General features: G+C 35.9%; 1 protein-coding gene across 4 annotated transcripts in view; it reads left to right on the top strand.

Annotated features, from left to right (window-relative positions):
• The window catches only part of mybpha (myosin binding protein Ha), a 43,477-nt gene that overhangs the window by 13,298 nt on the left and 15,382 nt on the right, over window positions 1–14,797 (top strand). For all 4 annotated transcript variants that reach the window (XR_003715655.2, XM_028796964.2, XM_028796965.2 and 1 more), the window contains exons 5-8: window positions 340–535; window positions 735–874; window positions 5,115–5,274; window positions 8,978–9,114. Coding sequence is in view for 3 of the 4 variants with exons in the window: in XM_028796964.2 (XP_028652797.1) it covers window positions 340–535; window positions 735–874; window positions 5,115–5,274; window positions 8,978–9,114 (633 nt within the window). In the remaining variant the exon portion in view is untranslated. The remainder of the gene's footprint in view (window positions 1–339; window positions 536–734; window positions 875–5,114; window positions 5,275–8,977; window positions 9,115–14,797) is intronic.

The raw sequence follows: 14,797 nt of genomic DNA, 5'->3' as shown, positions 1-14,797 counted from the left end.
AATTAAGTGTTAGAAACTATTTGGATTGGTGGAATATGGAGGAAACCATTATTAAATTCAAATGCATATTACAGTTTCCTGAAAAACTCCAAGGTTTATAAAACAGTGAATCAATATCGTATATCAGTTTTATTCACATCCTACAAAATCTCTTATTCAGTCTTCTAGAGCTTGGCAATTTCACAAAAATGTCTTGAACATTTTAGTGAAAGGACTTAGACACACCATGACAGTGATGGAGCAGTTCAAGACAATGACAGAACTCCTGCATTGGTGATAGGCTCAGATTCAGTTGGAAGTACTTTTGCCATATATTAATCAGTCTGCTTTCCTGTTTAGGGAAAACCTAAGCCACAGGTAACCTGGACAAAGAATGGACAGCCTTTAGATACCAAACAAGTTGGAGTGCGCAACAGTGATAAGGACACCATTCTCTTTATTCGCAAGTGTGAAAGGAAAGATTCTGGCAAATATGAAGTAACGGTTAAAATTGATACACTGGAAGACAAAGCTACCATTGACATTCAAATTGTAGGTGAGTGACAGGAGTGAATGCACCTGTTTTAAAGAGCTATTAAAATATTAATTCAAGAATAGTGCACTTTCAGATTTTGAATTTTTGTTGTGATTTTATTTTCCCTCTTTAAAGTACAGAGGGCGGGAAATGTGAGGTGTTCCAAATCTTGGTGCCTATCTTTAATAAACTATGTTTGGCTCTTTTTTTTCCTTTCCAGAAAAGCCAGGTCCCCCTCAAAGCATAAAGTTGGTGGATGTCTGGGGTTTTAATGTTGCATTGGAATGGACACCACCTAAAGATGATGGGAACTCAGAAATTACTGGCTACACAGTCCAGAAATCAGATAAGAAAACAGGGGTGAGTTGGAAATTTTTAAGTTTCAGCTAAGACATGTATTTGATTAAATAAAGGAGAGCCAATGTAAGTTAAGTTTTTGAAACACCCAGGTTTTCTTCTGAAGGGTTTTCTACTTCTAAAAGACTATAATGTTTTGTGTGTTCACACCTCTTGTCACGTCTCCTACTTGCCATTGCCTGAAGACTTAGTTGCTTTTGTATTCTCTTGAGCCAACCTAATATTGCCTTGTTTACAGATTTGTTTAAGCAGACTCATTGATTCCAATGCTAACCTGGATGTGGTGCCTACATCCTTAGCTTTTCTTCATGTTTTAAGACATTTGCTTAATTACAGCTTGCCTCCAAGTTTTCACATTGCCCTTTTTGTATTCAGCGAGCCTATTTAGGGTTTTTAATATTTTTAATGACATTTTCCTAAGCTTTTGCCAGCTTCCTTTACTACTTTTTAAGCCTGTTTGATAAGTTGAACTACTTGCTCTATCTTGTTTGCCTTGTAAAATGAAGTGTATCCTTAAACACAAGTACAAGGTCCTTTTTCCTTGCTTAGTTTTGTTTATTTAAAGGATGAGACATTCTGCCTCTTCTGATATGGTTCATAAAGGGATCATCAAATCACATGATTGCTTTTCATCTACAGAAAATGGTGTATTAAATGATGTAATAAAAATGGGATATAATTATATAAAAGAATAAGCTTTTTTGAATTCCACTACATATAGCAAAAAAACACAATTATAAATTGGAAGGAATACCTCTTATTGAAGTTTTGATTCACTCCAAAAGGAAAAACCAATACTGCAAAAAAAAAACCTTGCCTAACAAAACCTAAATGTCAAAATACAAAAATACAAAATAAATAATATAGATTAACAGATATAAAACAAAATCCACTAAGTTCAAACTTTAAAAGACAAAGACAAGAATTGAGGTTCACTGTAACTTTGACAATGGCAAAAAATCCACAGTCCAGAGTAAATCCGAAATGACTAAACCAAAGTTCTAAGACCATCAAAATCCAAAACGTAATGGCCAGAGACCACAAAGTTTACAAAAATGAAAAAAGCAGGAAGGGTGTGGTAGAAAACATTTGCTAGAACTAACACAACTGCAATGAAGCAGTAGGCACATGTGGTTTGAACCATCCTCGAATAACTGCAGTCAGGTTGATTGCAACACCTGTGGGAACATAATTAGAGGTCCCACCCCACTACTGTCAACAAATCCAATGACATAATTGCTGACACGTTTACTCCAGAAGAAGTTCAGTTAATTAACCACAGCCAGAAATGGGAAAATTAAGGAAAAACATCAAGATGAACAAAGATAGTCTGCAAAAGTGAAATAGGTGTTTTGAAATTCTAACAGAATAACTGTATGGGTAATGGACCTTAAAACCAAACAGCAGTAAATGATGTTCTTTGTGTCTAGATTTGGTATAATTTAAATAGTGAGCAAACCATGTTGTGTCAATGTAAAATAAAACAATTTATAGTGCCAGTATACAGCACTGTATGTGTCAGTAACACGATTACACTGATTTACTGATCTTCCTCAGTTATTACAGTCCTTTATCATGCATATCTCTCCCTTTTTAATTCAACTCAGTCCAGTTATACGTTTGTAGTGGGTGGTTGGGGTTGGTTGTCAGTTTTGAAAACAACAAAACACACAACATACGCAGTAAAAACAATAAAAATGTGTAAATATACAATAAAGCTTATGTCACATACACATTTTTTCCAGAGATTTTCATTCATAGACTTCATTCATAGTCTTCATTTACATATTCTTAGTAAGAAAGGGCAGTTGTGAGGCACCCATGCGTGACTGGCAGCTGTATAATTTTACATTCAAAGTCAATTTGTCAAATCAGTCTTCATGTGGTCAGAGGAGCTGACAATCGGTGAATGTTTTGCTGGAAGTACAATGTAGCCACAAGGAAGAGAGGGACAACAGAAGAGGGACTTGTCTGTCTGATATCTCTGAATTACCTCACCATACTGGGTGTATTTTTTTTTTTACTGTTTCTGAACCTTCTTTGATGTGTTTAGGTTCTATTTCAGATTTTAAAACTGGAGATCTCAATAATAAGGTTTATTATCCCAATCGGAGTGTTAGGGGTTAGAATTATTTTGTGTTTTATTGTGGCATCATTTTTGTTTATTGTGGGCATTCCCATTCTGTGTGATCTTCATGTATGGTTGTTCAGCTGTTTAATTCCTGGTATGCCAGGAGTGTGTGTTGTGTGATAAAGGTCAGTGCCATGCGCTTCATGGTCATCTGAGATATCTGGTACAACCTTCAGACTTTATTGAGTGTGATTACAATTTAACAATCTAATGCTCTGGTATTTTCAAATATGAGGTTTTGTTACTGATATATAAAAGTATAATTAAATTAGTAATTTTTTTATTGTCAGAACAAATGACCCACAATTATGAATTGAAATAAAATAAAGAGTATAAAGAAACAAACTAAATACGGTAAGCAAAAAAGAGAAACAGAAGTATACAGAGGATAAAGAGAAATAATCACAATATCCATCCATCCAATTTCCAACCCGCTGAATCCGAACACAGGGTCACGGGGGTCTGCTGGAGCCAATCCCAGCCAACACAGGGCACAAGGCAGGAAACAATCCTGGGCAGGGTGCCAACCCACCGCAGTAGGAGCCAATCCTAATCACAATATTCAAATGAATAAGTAAGTTGAATAAAATTGATAAAGTAAATCTGCTTAACTCACTTAGTGTAATTACTATTTTTGATACTCAAAATCCAGCTTTATAAACAGAATGTCTACAACAGATATATTTGTGCTTTATGTACATGTTTTTCTTTCCTTCCTTTATCAGTCATATTCAGGTCTGAAGTAAGTGTTGCAGATGTGTTTTAAAGCATTCTTTAGTAGGGAACATCGAACCTCGCTTTCATCTACCTGGATAGATTGCACTGTAGTAAATATGTGACACGTACACTTGCTGCTTAATACAATTGCTTGCGACTCCACTGAAATTATAGACCTGATAATTCTGATACAAAATCTTGCTCTTCTCATTGTCATTAAACAAATGCTACTTGCTCGTACAGCTGGAATAAAAGATTAATTAACAGTTCTTTTCAATAATTAAAAAAAAACAAAAAAAAACAGCACTGATGTCTCACAGAGCTATGCTTTTTTTTTTTTATATCATACTGTAAGACATTCTATTAAAGTATTATAGATGCCAACACTCCAGTTTAATTCTAGTACTGAACAATGGACATATATTTGACTTGGATTTATTAATAGGTATACTGGAGACAACTTTCTTCTAATCTTCAAAAAAAAAACCAGAAACTTCTTTTTGTCCCTGCAGATGTGCCCTACTTAGTTCTACATTTCATTTTTCATATAGGTTTGTGTTTGCCTGAACTGTCCGTCACCTGCTCCCATTGTTTAGGACCTGTAAAACCTCAATGAACATCCACTTCTCTACACAATTCTGTACAATTGTCCCCTTTCTTGTGTTGTGTTTTTTTTTTTTCATTTGATGTGACAATAGTATATTTGGCAGTTGATTTATATTGTGATTTTAATCAGTATGACTAATTTCTTCCTATATGTAATAAATAACAAAAATAATGTGACTTGGCATTAAACCATAATATCTCAGTATTGTTCTATAGGCTGTATTGACTTATATGACTTTCATGAAGGTTACCTCTCTCAAATGGGATTCCATATTATGTTGTTTGCATTCATCAAAAGCTGGTTCATCTGTAAATTCCTAAACTATGATAATTGAGAGGTTAAATCATGGTTAGAGAATATTTGGATTTAACCAGCATTTTTGAAACAGATTTTGTCATGCTTAGTTACTAAAGTCTAATTTACTGATATTTTTAGCTTTGTTATATAATTTACTGACATTAAATTATTTTTTGAGAAGGTTGGCACACTCTGACATGTATCAGTTTATTTAAAAAATCCTTCACCCAGACTTCTCATTTTCTTAAGGAATGCAAATATTGAATAATTATATATTTTTAAGCATTATGAAGTTTGTGTTATTTTGTGAATTTTCTTTTGAGAGTCATAAAAAATACTCATTTAAAGTCGGGTTTACAGGACACCTTGGATTTAGAAAAAGCTCTACAATGCTATGGACATTTGTGTGATCACTGACTTACTATTAAATGTTCTGTTGCTTATAGGATTCCTAAGATATCCTAGAATGTGCGGTTTCCTTTCTCTTTCAGGAGTGGTTCACTGTTTTGGAGCATTACCACCATCTGAACTGCACAGTTTCTGACCTCATTATGGGCAATTCCTACTTCTTCAGGGTGTTTGCTGAAAACCGTTGTGGCCTCAGTGAACAGGCAGCTGTAACAAAGTCTGTAGCTCAAATTCAAAAAACAGGTCAGTAGACATAAAGATGTTTTAGCAGCAGATATAAATAAAGGCAGTCATATAAGTCAGGTTCACAGTATACTCCTAATAGAGGCAGAATTAGTGTTGAATTTAGGAAAAAATGTACTTATTTAGTTTAAAAGCATGTTGATTTAATGGGTTTGAATACATATTTTTGTTAAACACAAGGCTCAATGAGAGGGCTTGGTAGTGTAACCTTACAAATATATCAAAAGGCAGTATACACACAACCTCATCACTCATTTTCCAGGCTGCAGGGTTTTGTTTTGTTTTTTGGACACTTACACACACATTCATTCTTACTCTATCACTGTTGCACGGGTTTGCCACTCTTTTAAGAAAGTGCTGTATGCTGAAGGAAAGGAGTAGCTTCTTTGAATTATGTATAGTGTGTTCAGTTTCTTTTGTCACACTCCTTCATTACACTGTTCTCTTACTTCACACAAAAACCTGGAACCTGTTAGCTGCCTTTAAGCTACTGGGTAAGGAATAAATTTTCACCCTCCTCTTCTGCTCATGAATCTGCTATCTTATAAACTGTACATTATTCTGAAATTGTATAATGTTATTTATAAAATATATTTGACTTTGATTTTAATACCAAACCACACATGAAACTCTATCCGTCATCAGTCAGTTATTTAGCAATGTCCATCATGGATTAAAAATATTGCTATTTAATGGATGCAGCCTACATTACAACTGTCAAACTCATAATCACTTGGCATACATACTGTACAGCCGATGTATTTTTACCCATCCCACAGTCTGATTAATTCACATAGATGCATGCCTATATGACAGATGAAAAAGAAATGCCAGGTTGGATAAAGTGTATTATTATTTTGTGCAAATATCTTCATTATTCATGTACATTAACATACATTTATTAATAATTATAATAATAATAATGATAATAGAATGGAAACATGTTTTGAAAAGCCCTGTTTTGTCAATAAATATAAAAGCATTTCTTAAAGTTTAGAATAATTTAATATTCTTAAACTCACTTTTTTCAGTTCAAGGTAATAGAGAGAAGTCCCTCTCACAGAGACATTTGAGGTTAAGCAGGAGCTAACCTTTTGACAGGTATCTGTATGTCACTTGGCCCACTTACACATGCAGTTGCGCAGGGCCAGTATAAAATGGCCAGTTAACCTAAAATACAGTTATCATCTTTGTATTGTATGAGAAAAATAAAGTACAGTATGTACACACTCAAAGAATGTGCAGAATAAATGCAGATGATGATCAGATGTGAGGTTTGAACCCAGGATACGCTTACTAAACAAAACACCAAGTCCTGTATCCCATGTTTTAGAATTTGTTGGACAGATTTTGGGTAGAGCTGTCTTTGTAAGGTAGTTTGTTTTATCTGTGCATTTATTCATTCCAGTACCAAGGCTGGCATTATAGCACCTGGTAGTGAGCACATTCAGTGGAGCATATCGGCGGCATTTGCATATTCACCCAGAATGCTGAAGTCCCAAATCAAACTGAAAGTGATCACAGACATTTGTCTTTGTTTAAGGCTGACATATTTTCCTTTTCACCAAACCTCATCAATCTTCTCCAGTCCTGCTGAACTGTAATGTAATTCATTACTCTAGAGAACATGTTCCCACTGCTTCAGAGCCTTACACCACACTGCCGATGCCTGGCATTATGCATAGTGACTTTACTCTTGTGAGCTGCTAGGTCTACCACTTCATGGCTTAGCTACTGTTGCTACTTGATGCTTCTGCTTCACAGTAACACAGATACACTCCAATGGTCACTCATACCTTGCCAGATAGTCTAACAAACCAGCATCTTTGGGATATGGGAGGAAGGCAAAGCATCTGATGAAAACCTTTGAAAATATAGGGAGAATTGGAAAACCCAGCAGAGACAGTGACCTGGTTAGAATTTACACCTAGGACTGGAGTATTATTGTGTCACTTTGAAAGAGTGAAGTTCTTGTAAAACTGTAATGTGGCATAATAGATTATGGCCCACTACTTATAATGCTCTGTTGGGATAAAAGGCACCATAACCTGTAATTTTCATACTATAGCTAATTTTGCCTTATATTTGTCAACAATTCTCCTATCTGCTCTTGGAAATTACATATAAATCTTTCCTCCAGAGACCTAATTAGCTGGGTGGTCATTACTGAATATTCTGTTTTACTAAATAATGGCAAATATTTAGATGTTTGACATAATACTGTTAAAATTGTCAACCACTGCTACTCCTGAGCATGTGCAAATGAAGGCAGCCTCTTAACACTGCTCCTTTTTATCAATTTCTAATAGCACTTTCAGCACTAATTCCCTAGACTGCCAATCATTTAGAATGCTTCCAGTTTAGAAAACACTTTGGTCTACAGTTTATTGAAATTTCATCTATTGATTTTCCCCATCGATTATGTTCTTTTTAAGAGAATGTAGATTTTAGGATAAGGCACAAAACCCAATTAAACATATAAAAAATGTGAATATAAATAAGTTTTTTTTTTTCATTTGAGCAATTATCCTGAAAATATTACATTCCTAAAATGCTATTTAGAGATGTGTGTTTTTTTCCATACTAAAGGTACATCCTTTCCCATGAGAAAAGGATTCCCTTGGTGGAACGTTCTCTCCTAGATATAATACTTCAGGGTAGTATGGATTCCAGGGGTCAAATCTACATATTATATTCAAGTTTGGCTCCCACACACTCATAACAGATCTGAAGTACAGCATTTGGATAAGGAGGGTAATAAGGTTGCACCCTGTGGTGGGCTGGCGCCCTGCCTGGCGTTTGTTTCCTGCCTTGCGCCCTGTGTTGGCTGGGATTGGCTCCGGCACACCCCCGTGACCCTGTGGTTGGGATATAGCGGGTTGGATAATGGATGGATGGGATGGATGAGTAATAAGGTTCTCTGCTAGAGTCATTCATCTTCTGTCAGTATCAGACACTCCTTCATGCAGTTTAAGAGTTTACATTGTATACACGTCTGCCAGGTAAGATTGGCTTGCATGTTGCAAGATTTTGATCCTATTTGTGATTTCTGTAAACAGGCCCCTGTAACTCTGACAGACGTACAGTATTTAGATACTGCTTCTGCCTTGTACCATAACAGCCTTTTCATATTTAAATCAATATCTGCTATTTTGCAAAACTTTTATATATTGACATGACTTAGCTTTTGGATTTCTTTATTATTTTGCCAGGTCATATTCCCTAAAACAAATTGCTTACTATTTAAATGAGGTTGTTTGCTCTGGGTAATAAAAGCAAATTCTACTCCAAATGGCAGTCATTTTTAACTCCTGTTTTAGCAACTGTTGTCCTCTTTTTTTATTTAGATGTTCTCTTCAGACAATTTCTACTGTGTTTAACCCATCAATACAAAGGAAGTTTTAATAAAATATTTAATTTAAAAGCTATTTGATATATTTATGTTTATATGTATGTATAAAATCTATAAAACACTTCTATATTATTGGAACAAGCTGCTTATACTTTGCAAACATTACTTAAGCGAGACTATTACAAAGGTGTTTTTTGATTGATTTTCTGCACAACTAATAACTTTCTGGTTGAATTAGGTTTAGTAATAGTAGAGGAAAGATGAAACATATTCATTGTAACAAAAATCTCTTTTTTGGTACTTGGTGTATTGTGCCTTCAGATACTTTATATATTCTTTATCATATTACAGGTATTGCGTACAAGCCACCCGAATATAAAGATCATAATTTCTCTGAGGCTCCCAAATTCACACAGGCTTTGCAGGATCGATCAGCAACTACTGGTTACAGTACCAAGCTTCTATGTGCTGTCCGGGGCAATCCCAAAGTAAGTGACTACTGTCTTTTAATTGTCTTGCAAGTATATTGTGCTGTCTTGTGTCTCACATGTTGGTGCAGTTTTGAGATGATTTGTTGTCATGATGAACTCTCATGCAAGTAGACTTGGGTGGTGTCACAGAGTTTCTTCTATCAAATTTATATGTGCCTTGGGTCTCTTTACGATCAATTGTTTTGTCATATGTCATTGGTATGGTATAATTTTTGTCTACCTTTTTCCTCTCATAAGGTAAAAATCATAAGAAATAATTGTATTTTCATTTTATGATTTGATTATTGGTTTGCTTTTGAGATCAGAATATGAATAAGTTTGAAAATTTTGATGCAGAAAGAAAACAATACTCCCAATGTTCTTATCAGTTTTAATAAGTTCCATTCAAATGGGCTTGTGTGTATGTACTGATCTTGCTGTCAGGTTTAGCAGGTTTATTATTAGCAATTTAATTATAGGAAAGCCTGTGCACAGCAATATTGCCATGTGTGTTTATTGAATGCAGAACTGGAAATGCTTAACCTTTTTTTGTCAATTACCATAATGAATGTTACATTTTTAATAGTATGTCATGCTATACGTGTCACTTTTTGACGGTCTTAGTTGGTTGCAGCTGCCACACTCCTTGCACCTGGGACCGTCAATAGTCATAACTGAAGATGAGCTGTGCAATGAGGACACAAGCAAGAGTAAAGTGCAACAAGTGCTTAGTACTTTTATTGAGACAAAACAAACTGTTCAAAAAGCGCAGTACTCCATCCATTATATTAAATCAATCCAGGATAAAAACAGTGTCTTTAATAAAGGTTAAAAAGTCAATTAATAGAATCATAAATAAATCTATAAAATTGAGGTTAAAATTCATCAGGAGAAGTCCATCTTTTAAAAAACAACCCTGAGCCACAGTTCTTTGACTCATAAAACCGATGTCTTTTCTGCTTACCCTTTTGGAGTCTCTGTAGCCAGAGGATATATCGTCCATCAACAAGCACAGCAGCAGGATCCTTAGGAGCCAGCCTGATCATGCATTCACATACATATAAGGGCAGATCAGTCAAGTGGTTTGTTTTACACCTCTGAGCAGGTGGAGGAAAGTGGTCAGGAGTGAGCTTCAGAGGGAGGCGCATGTGGCCACCACACAACGGAGCTGAAGATGATTCTCCTGCTGAGCACCTTATGGAACAGGAGTGACCCATAGACTTGGAGTAGGCTTCGGCAGATTTTGGGAAGTAGCAGCAAGAGTAGGAGCAGGGCGTGTGGGGTTCCCTTTATAAGGCCAATGAATGACAGCGAGGGACACAAGCTGGATTTTGATTGTTGAGTGCACCTTTCAGCAGGCATCTTCTTGTACTGTAGGGCACTTACAGGATAAGCAGAGGAAACACTGATTTTTAGAGTGATGCACTGGGGTTCAGGGTTTAAGAAGATCTGTCTAGGTTTTTACTTGTTTTTATGGATATATTCATTTACTTGCTTACTTTTAATCTCCACAACCACTTCATTTTATGGATTATTTATGTATGGAAGAGCACTGCACTATTTACCATGTTAGTTTTGATAAAAGCAGTGAACCATTTCTACATCTACCATTGCTGACTATGTGTGTACACATTTGCTCGGCCCATTCTTGGACATGTTATCGACTGTACCGGGTTCAACCTGCCATGGACCATGGAGCTAACCTAGACTATCACATTTAGCAGCATGACTCTTTTTGCTTGGTGCCACCACATCTCTGGTTTTTCAGCACCCAAATCTCTCTGTCTTATTTGTATATTTTTAGTCTCAAAAATAGCATAACACAATAGGTTAACACTTCACAAGTTGACTTATGCATAATTCATATCAGATGTTAAAATTGATTGAGTGATAAAGGTCTTGTGAGCCTTGGCTGACTAGATGCACTGGTGTGAGGTTTAACCTGATTTTCTTCCCTTTCCAATTCCATACGTTTCTGTCTTGAAAGTAGTTTTTGTGGAGTCTAAAGAGGTGGCTGTCTCTTTTATTTTTAGTTCTATACAACTATCTCTTAAAGCAACTGGTGAGACACTCAGTGACAGCATGTAACAGTTTGGCACACTGGAGTCCAATTTCCACAGCTGTTGTAGTTCAAAGGTCTTGTGGCCCTTTACATTTTATACTGAAGATATTTTAGAATCTCCAAATGCTAAATCTGTTTTTCCTTTTTCAGCAGTTCAGTTGAGTTATTTCACTTTAGCCCAGGTTTGTTGGAGAGAATAGGAGAGTTTTATTTACACTGCCAAGCCTGCCATATGTTTTGGTATGGCTTATAAGATAACCAGAGGAAGCCATCTAAAAACCTCAAAGTCCACTCAGTCCAAAAAATCACAGTGAATGAATGTATAATAATAATTATATAACAAACATGTACCTTTTGTTCCACGCCCAGGTAAAACAGAATTAACATCCATCTCAAATCACGAAGCACATATTAAAGTCTCTGTGCTAAACCCTATTAACAAGTACAACTTTTACTTACCCAACCAATTTTTAAACCTATTTATTGCAGTACTGGTTTACTGGAGACTAGGCCCAGTTTTGGCAGTACTGAAAGCAAAACAGATGTGTGCATGAGTAAACTTAAGGATAGACTGATGCACTACAAACACACTCACACTGGGGCCAACTTAGAGACCTGATGGGCATAACGCATTGATTAAAAACACGGTGAACCACTTTTTTTCTTGTGATTGTTTCTGGTTTGAGTGTGAACTAGAATGTAGCAGTATATCAAGGCAACATCCTTAAATTACCATATTTACGCATACACCAAAATCAGACAACTTTAAAGATCTTAGTTTGCTTAATCCATACAGTATGTTTTCATGATGTGAGTGTTAAATAGAATAGTGAGAACATAGGGACAGTGCCAGGGAAAACAGCCGTGCTACACTTTAGGGTCATCAGCAGTCAGTCTGTAATAAATGTTTCATAGTCTGGAATGAGACAGAGTGTTCTTTACAAGAATTGAGAACTACCACTGCCGCAATTAGCTGAGTGCACCCAGGGGATCAGAGCCTATCTTAAAAGCATATTTTGGCATTATATTATCTGCTAAAAAGAGTGTTAAACAATGGAGTTAGATAACACATTATGACAAATGACATTGTGCACACATCTACCATGTGTGCAAGCAAAGAGAGATTGCTGCATCTGTCATCAGGACAAGACTGAGGGAAAAAGCCCCCCTGCCAGCTTTGCAGTTGTAGACACACTTCTAAATACTTGAGTTCTATTTAAGGGAGAAGTCAAATCACTGGGAGAGCTTGATTAGCTAAAAATGTCAGTATGGAGCACCTGACAGCTGTACTTTTGGCAAAGTATGTAGGATGTACATCTTGTATGGTGGTAAAATTAATTTTGTTTGTATGTCTGTGTTTTAAATTCAGGTCATGGCCTTCCTTACTTTAGTGTCCTTAGTTTTCTACCCTGAATCAGACCATAATTGTATCAAATTACTGTACAGGATATCTGTCTCATTAGATTTGTATGAATAAGCATGTTTGGCGGACCTTGTTGATTTCAATAGTAAAGTCATAAAATTAATTTGGGATCACAGAAAAAGCTGGGCCAGGTGAGGTGTCAAAAAACTGGGAGCAGCATTGCCATTACCAGTCTGAGTCTATTAATCTTTTTCCTTTTAAACTGTATAGGCGAGAAGTGCACTAATCCAGCTGAGATATAATAAAGGCCAAGTAAATTATTTTCTAATTAATGTTGGGAAAGGTAAGGTCAGACTGTGGAAATATTAAGGTGGAAATACTGAAGCATTTGAATTACACAGTGCACTTAACACTTGTTCAAAAGAACTCCATACTGTGACAAGGCTTATGGAGTCTCAGACCCTATTATGAGCAGCATAGGAATACTCAATCCCTTCCAAGAACATATAGCACTAATGAGAATAGCATCTGGGGGAGTGGATTAGGTGTTTTTACCTCAGAAATTAAAGAATCAGAACTGTATTTACTATGAGCCTCTGTTTAAAAGTTTGACATTTTTTCTTGTTTTGGATTTGGATATAAAGAGCGTTACAAACTATTAATTTTGTTTGGTATTTTCTGGTTATTGAGACTCAGTTTTGTTAAGAACTTACAATTTTGGCCCAGGAGAATAAGAAATCATTCTCAATAAAAATCTGTTTCATTCAAGATAGACCACCATGTCAAAATAAAGATTTATCAGAAAAGGTCAACAGAGATTCCTGAAGTTGTTTCCCTTTAATTTTTTTCATTCTGTAACATTATTAGCATGTTATGCTGCGAGAAACATTCAGGCAAATGATCTAGTGATTTGCTTTTCTACATGGTTTTTGAATATGCAGAATCTAAATTTGTAAAAATGTTTTAATTTCATTGTCATTTTGATGTTATGGTTGTTTTTTATCATTATTTTGTTTACATTTTGCCCATTTCATTTGGGTCACTCTCAGTTAGCCTTTCTCTCACAGGTACCAGCATTTTGTGCATTTACCTGTCAGATGCAGCCATTCTTTGATACCCCCAATATTTAAGTTGCTGTTGCTTCTTAAATCTTAAGATTTTCAACTTTCAAGTATCTGGATTCAAAAAACTATTCTTCCATTTCATAATTCTCTGAAGCTAAAATAATTTTTTGGGGGGGGGGAGTGAAAAGTTTGCTCCCCAAAATATTGGAATTTGGTATTTAGGTATTAATTTTTCTGTTATTGACTGTTTGTATCATTTGACGTTTTTTTTTCCATAAGTCATCTGTGAAAGCTTGTTCTTGCCAATCAAAAAAGACAAAAGACTGTCTGGTGTGGCCAGTTTCTTTGTATACACATGTGCTATGGACATCCTGTGGTGGCTAGTGAGGTACATTTAAGGATGTGCATATGTGCAATCAAGTGACAACAGCTGAACAGAAGTCATGGGTGTACATTTAATTCTGTATGTGCTGAGGGTTAAATTTAATTCACATAGTTTAGGGTCACAGGGAAGCCAGTGATCATTGCAGTAGTACTGAGTACAAAGCAAGAAGCAACCTGCTGCTACCAGTGACATGTAGTGCATGTGCATAGAGAGAGGTGAAGAAAGTATATATCTTGCAATCAAGGAAAAATAACTGAACAAAAGTTATAAGCATTCATTTTATTAAAAAAGGATTCAAGTTTAGTAAGCTTGGTACAGAAGTTTGAATATAGGCAGAGTGGTAATGCAGAGCTAGCATTCCTGACTCACTGCTCCACAGTTCACATCAGGTTTGTGTATTCTCTCCATGAATGTCAGTTAATTGGATCCTACGTACCTGTTTAATTTCTCTCTTCACACATGTGCTGATGTTACTGGCAGAAGCAGGCAAGATCTTTGAATACTGTAAATGTGTCAGGAATATTTCTCAGTCAACATGAAACATTTTAGTCCTTCATGTGTTTTGAAGTAAATAACATCCTTCCCTTTTTCCTGTCCCCAACCTGAACATTCACTGTGTGAACGCTGCTGCTGCGCCAAAAATAATCACACTATTTCAAAGATCTATAGTAAATAACTAACTAGATTAAAACTAAACAGATGCTTTATTTATTAGTTTCTATTTGTGTGATTGAACTGTGTAAAGGACAGGCATATTGTTCACCACAGTTGCTTCTTGCCTTATACCCGTGTAGACCCTGGAGCGATGAGTCAGGAATGTTACCGCT

This window comes from Erpetoichthys calabaricus, chromosome 3, assembly GCF_900747795.2.
Source record: "Erpetoichthys calabaricus chromosome 3, fErpCal1.3, whole genome shotgun sequence".
NCBI lineage: Eukaryota > Metazoa > Chordata > Cladistia > Polypteriformes > Polypteridae > Erpetoichthys > Erpetoichthys calabaricus.
This window is presented reverse-complemented; position numbering and strand designations above follow the sequence as displayed.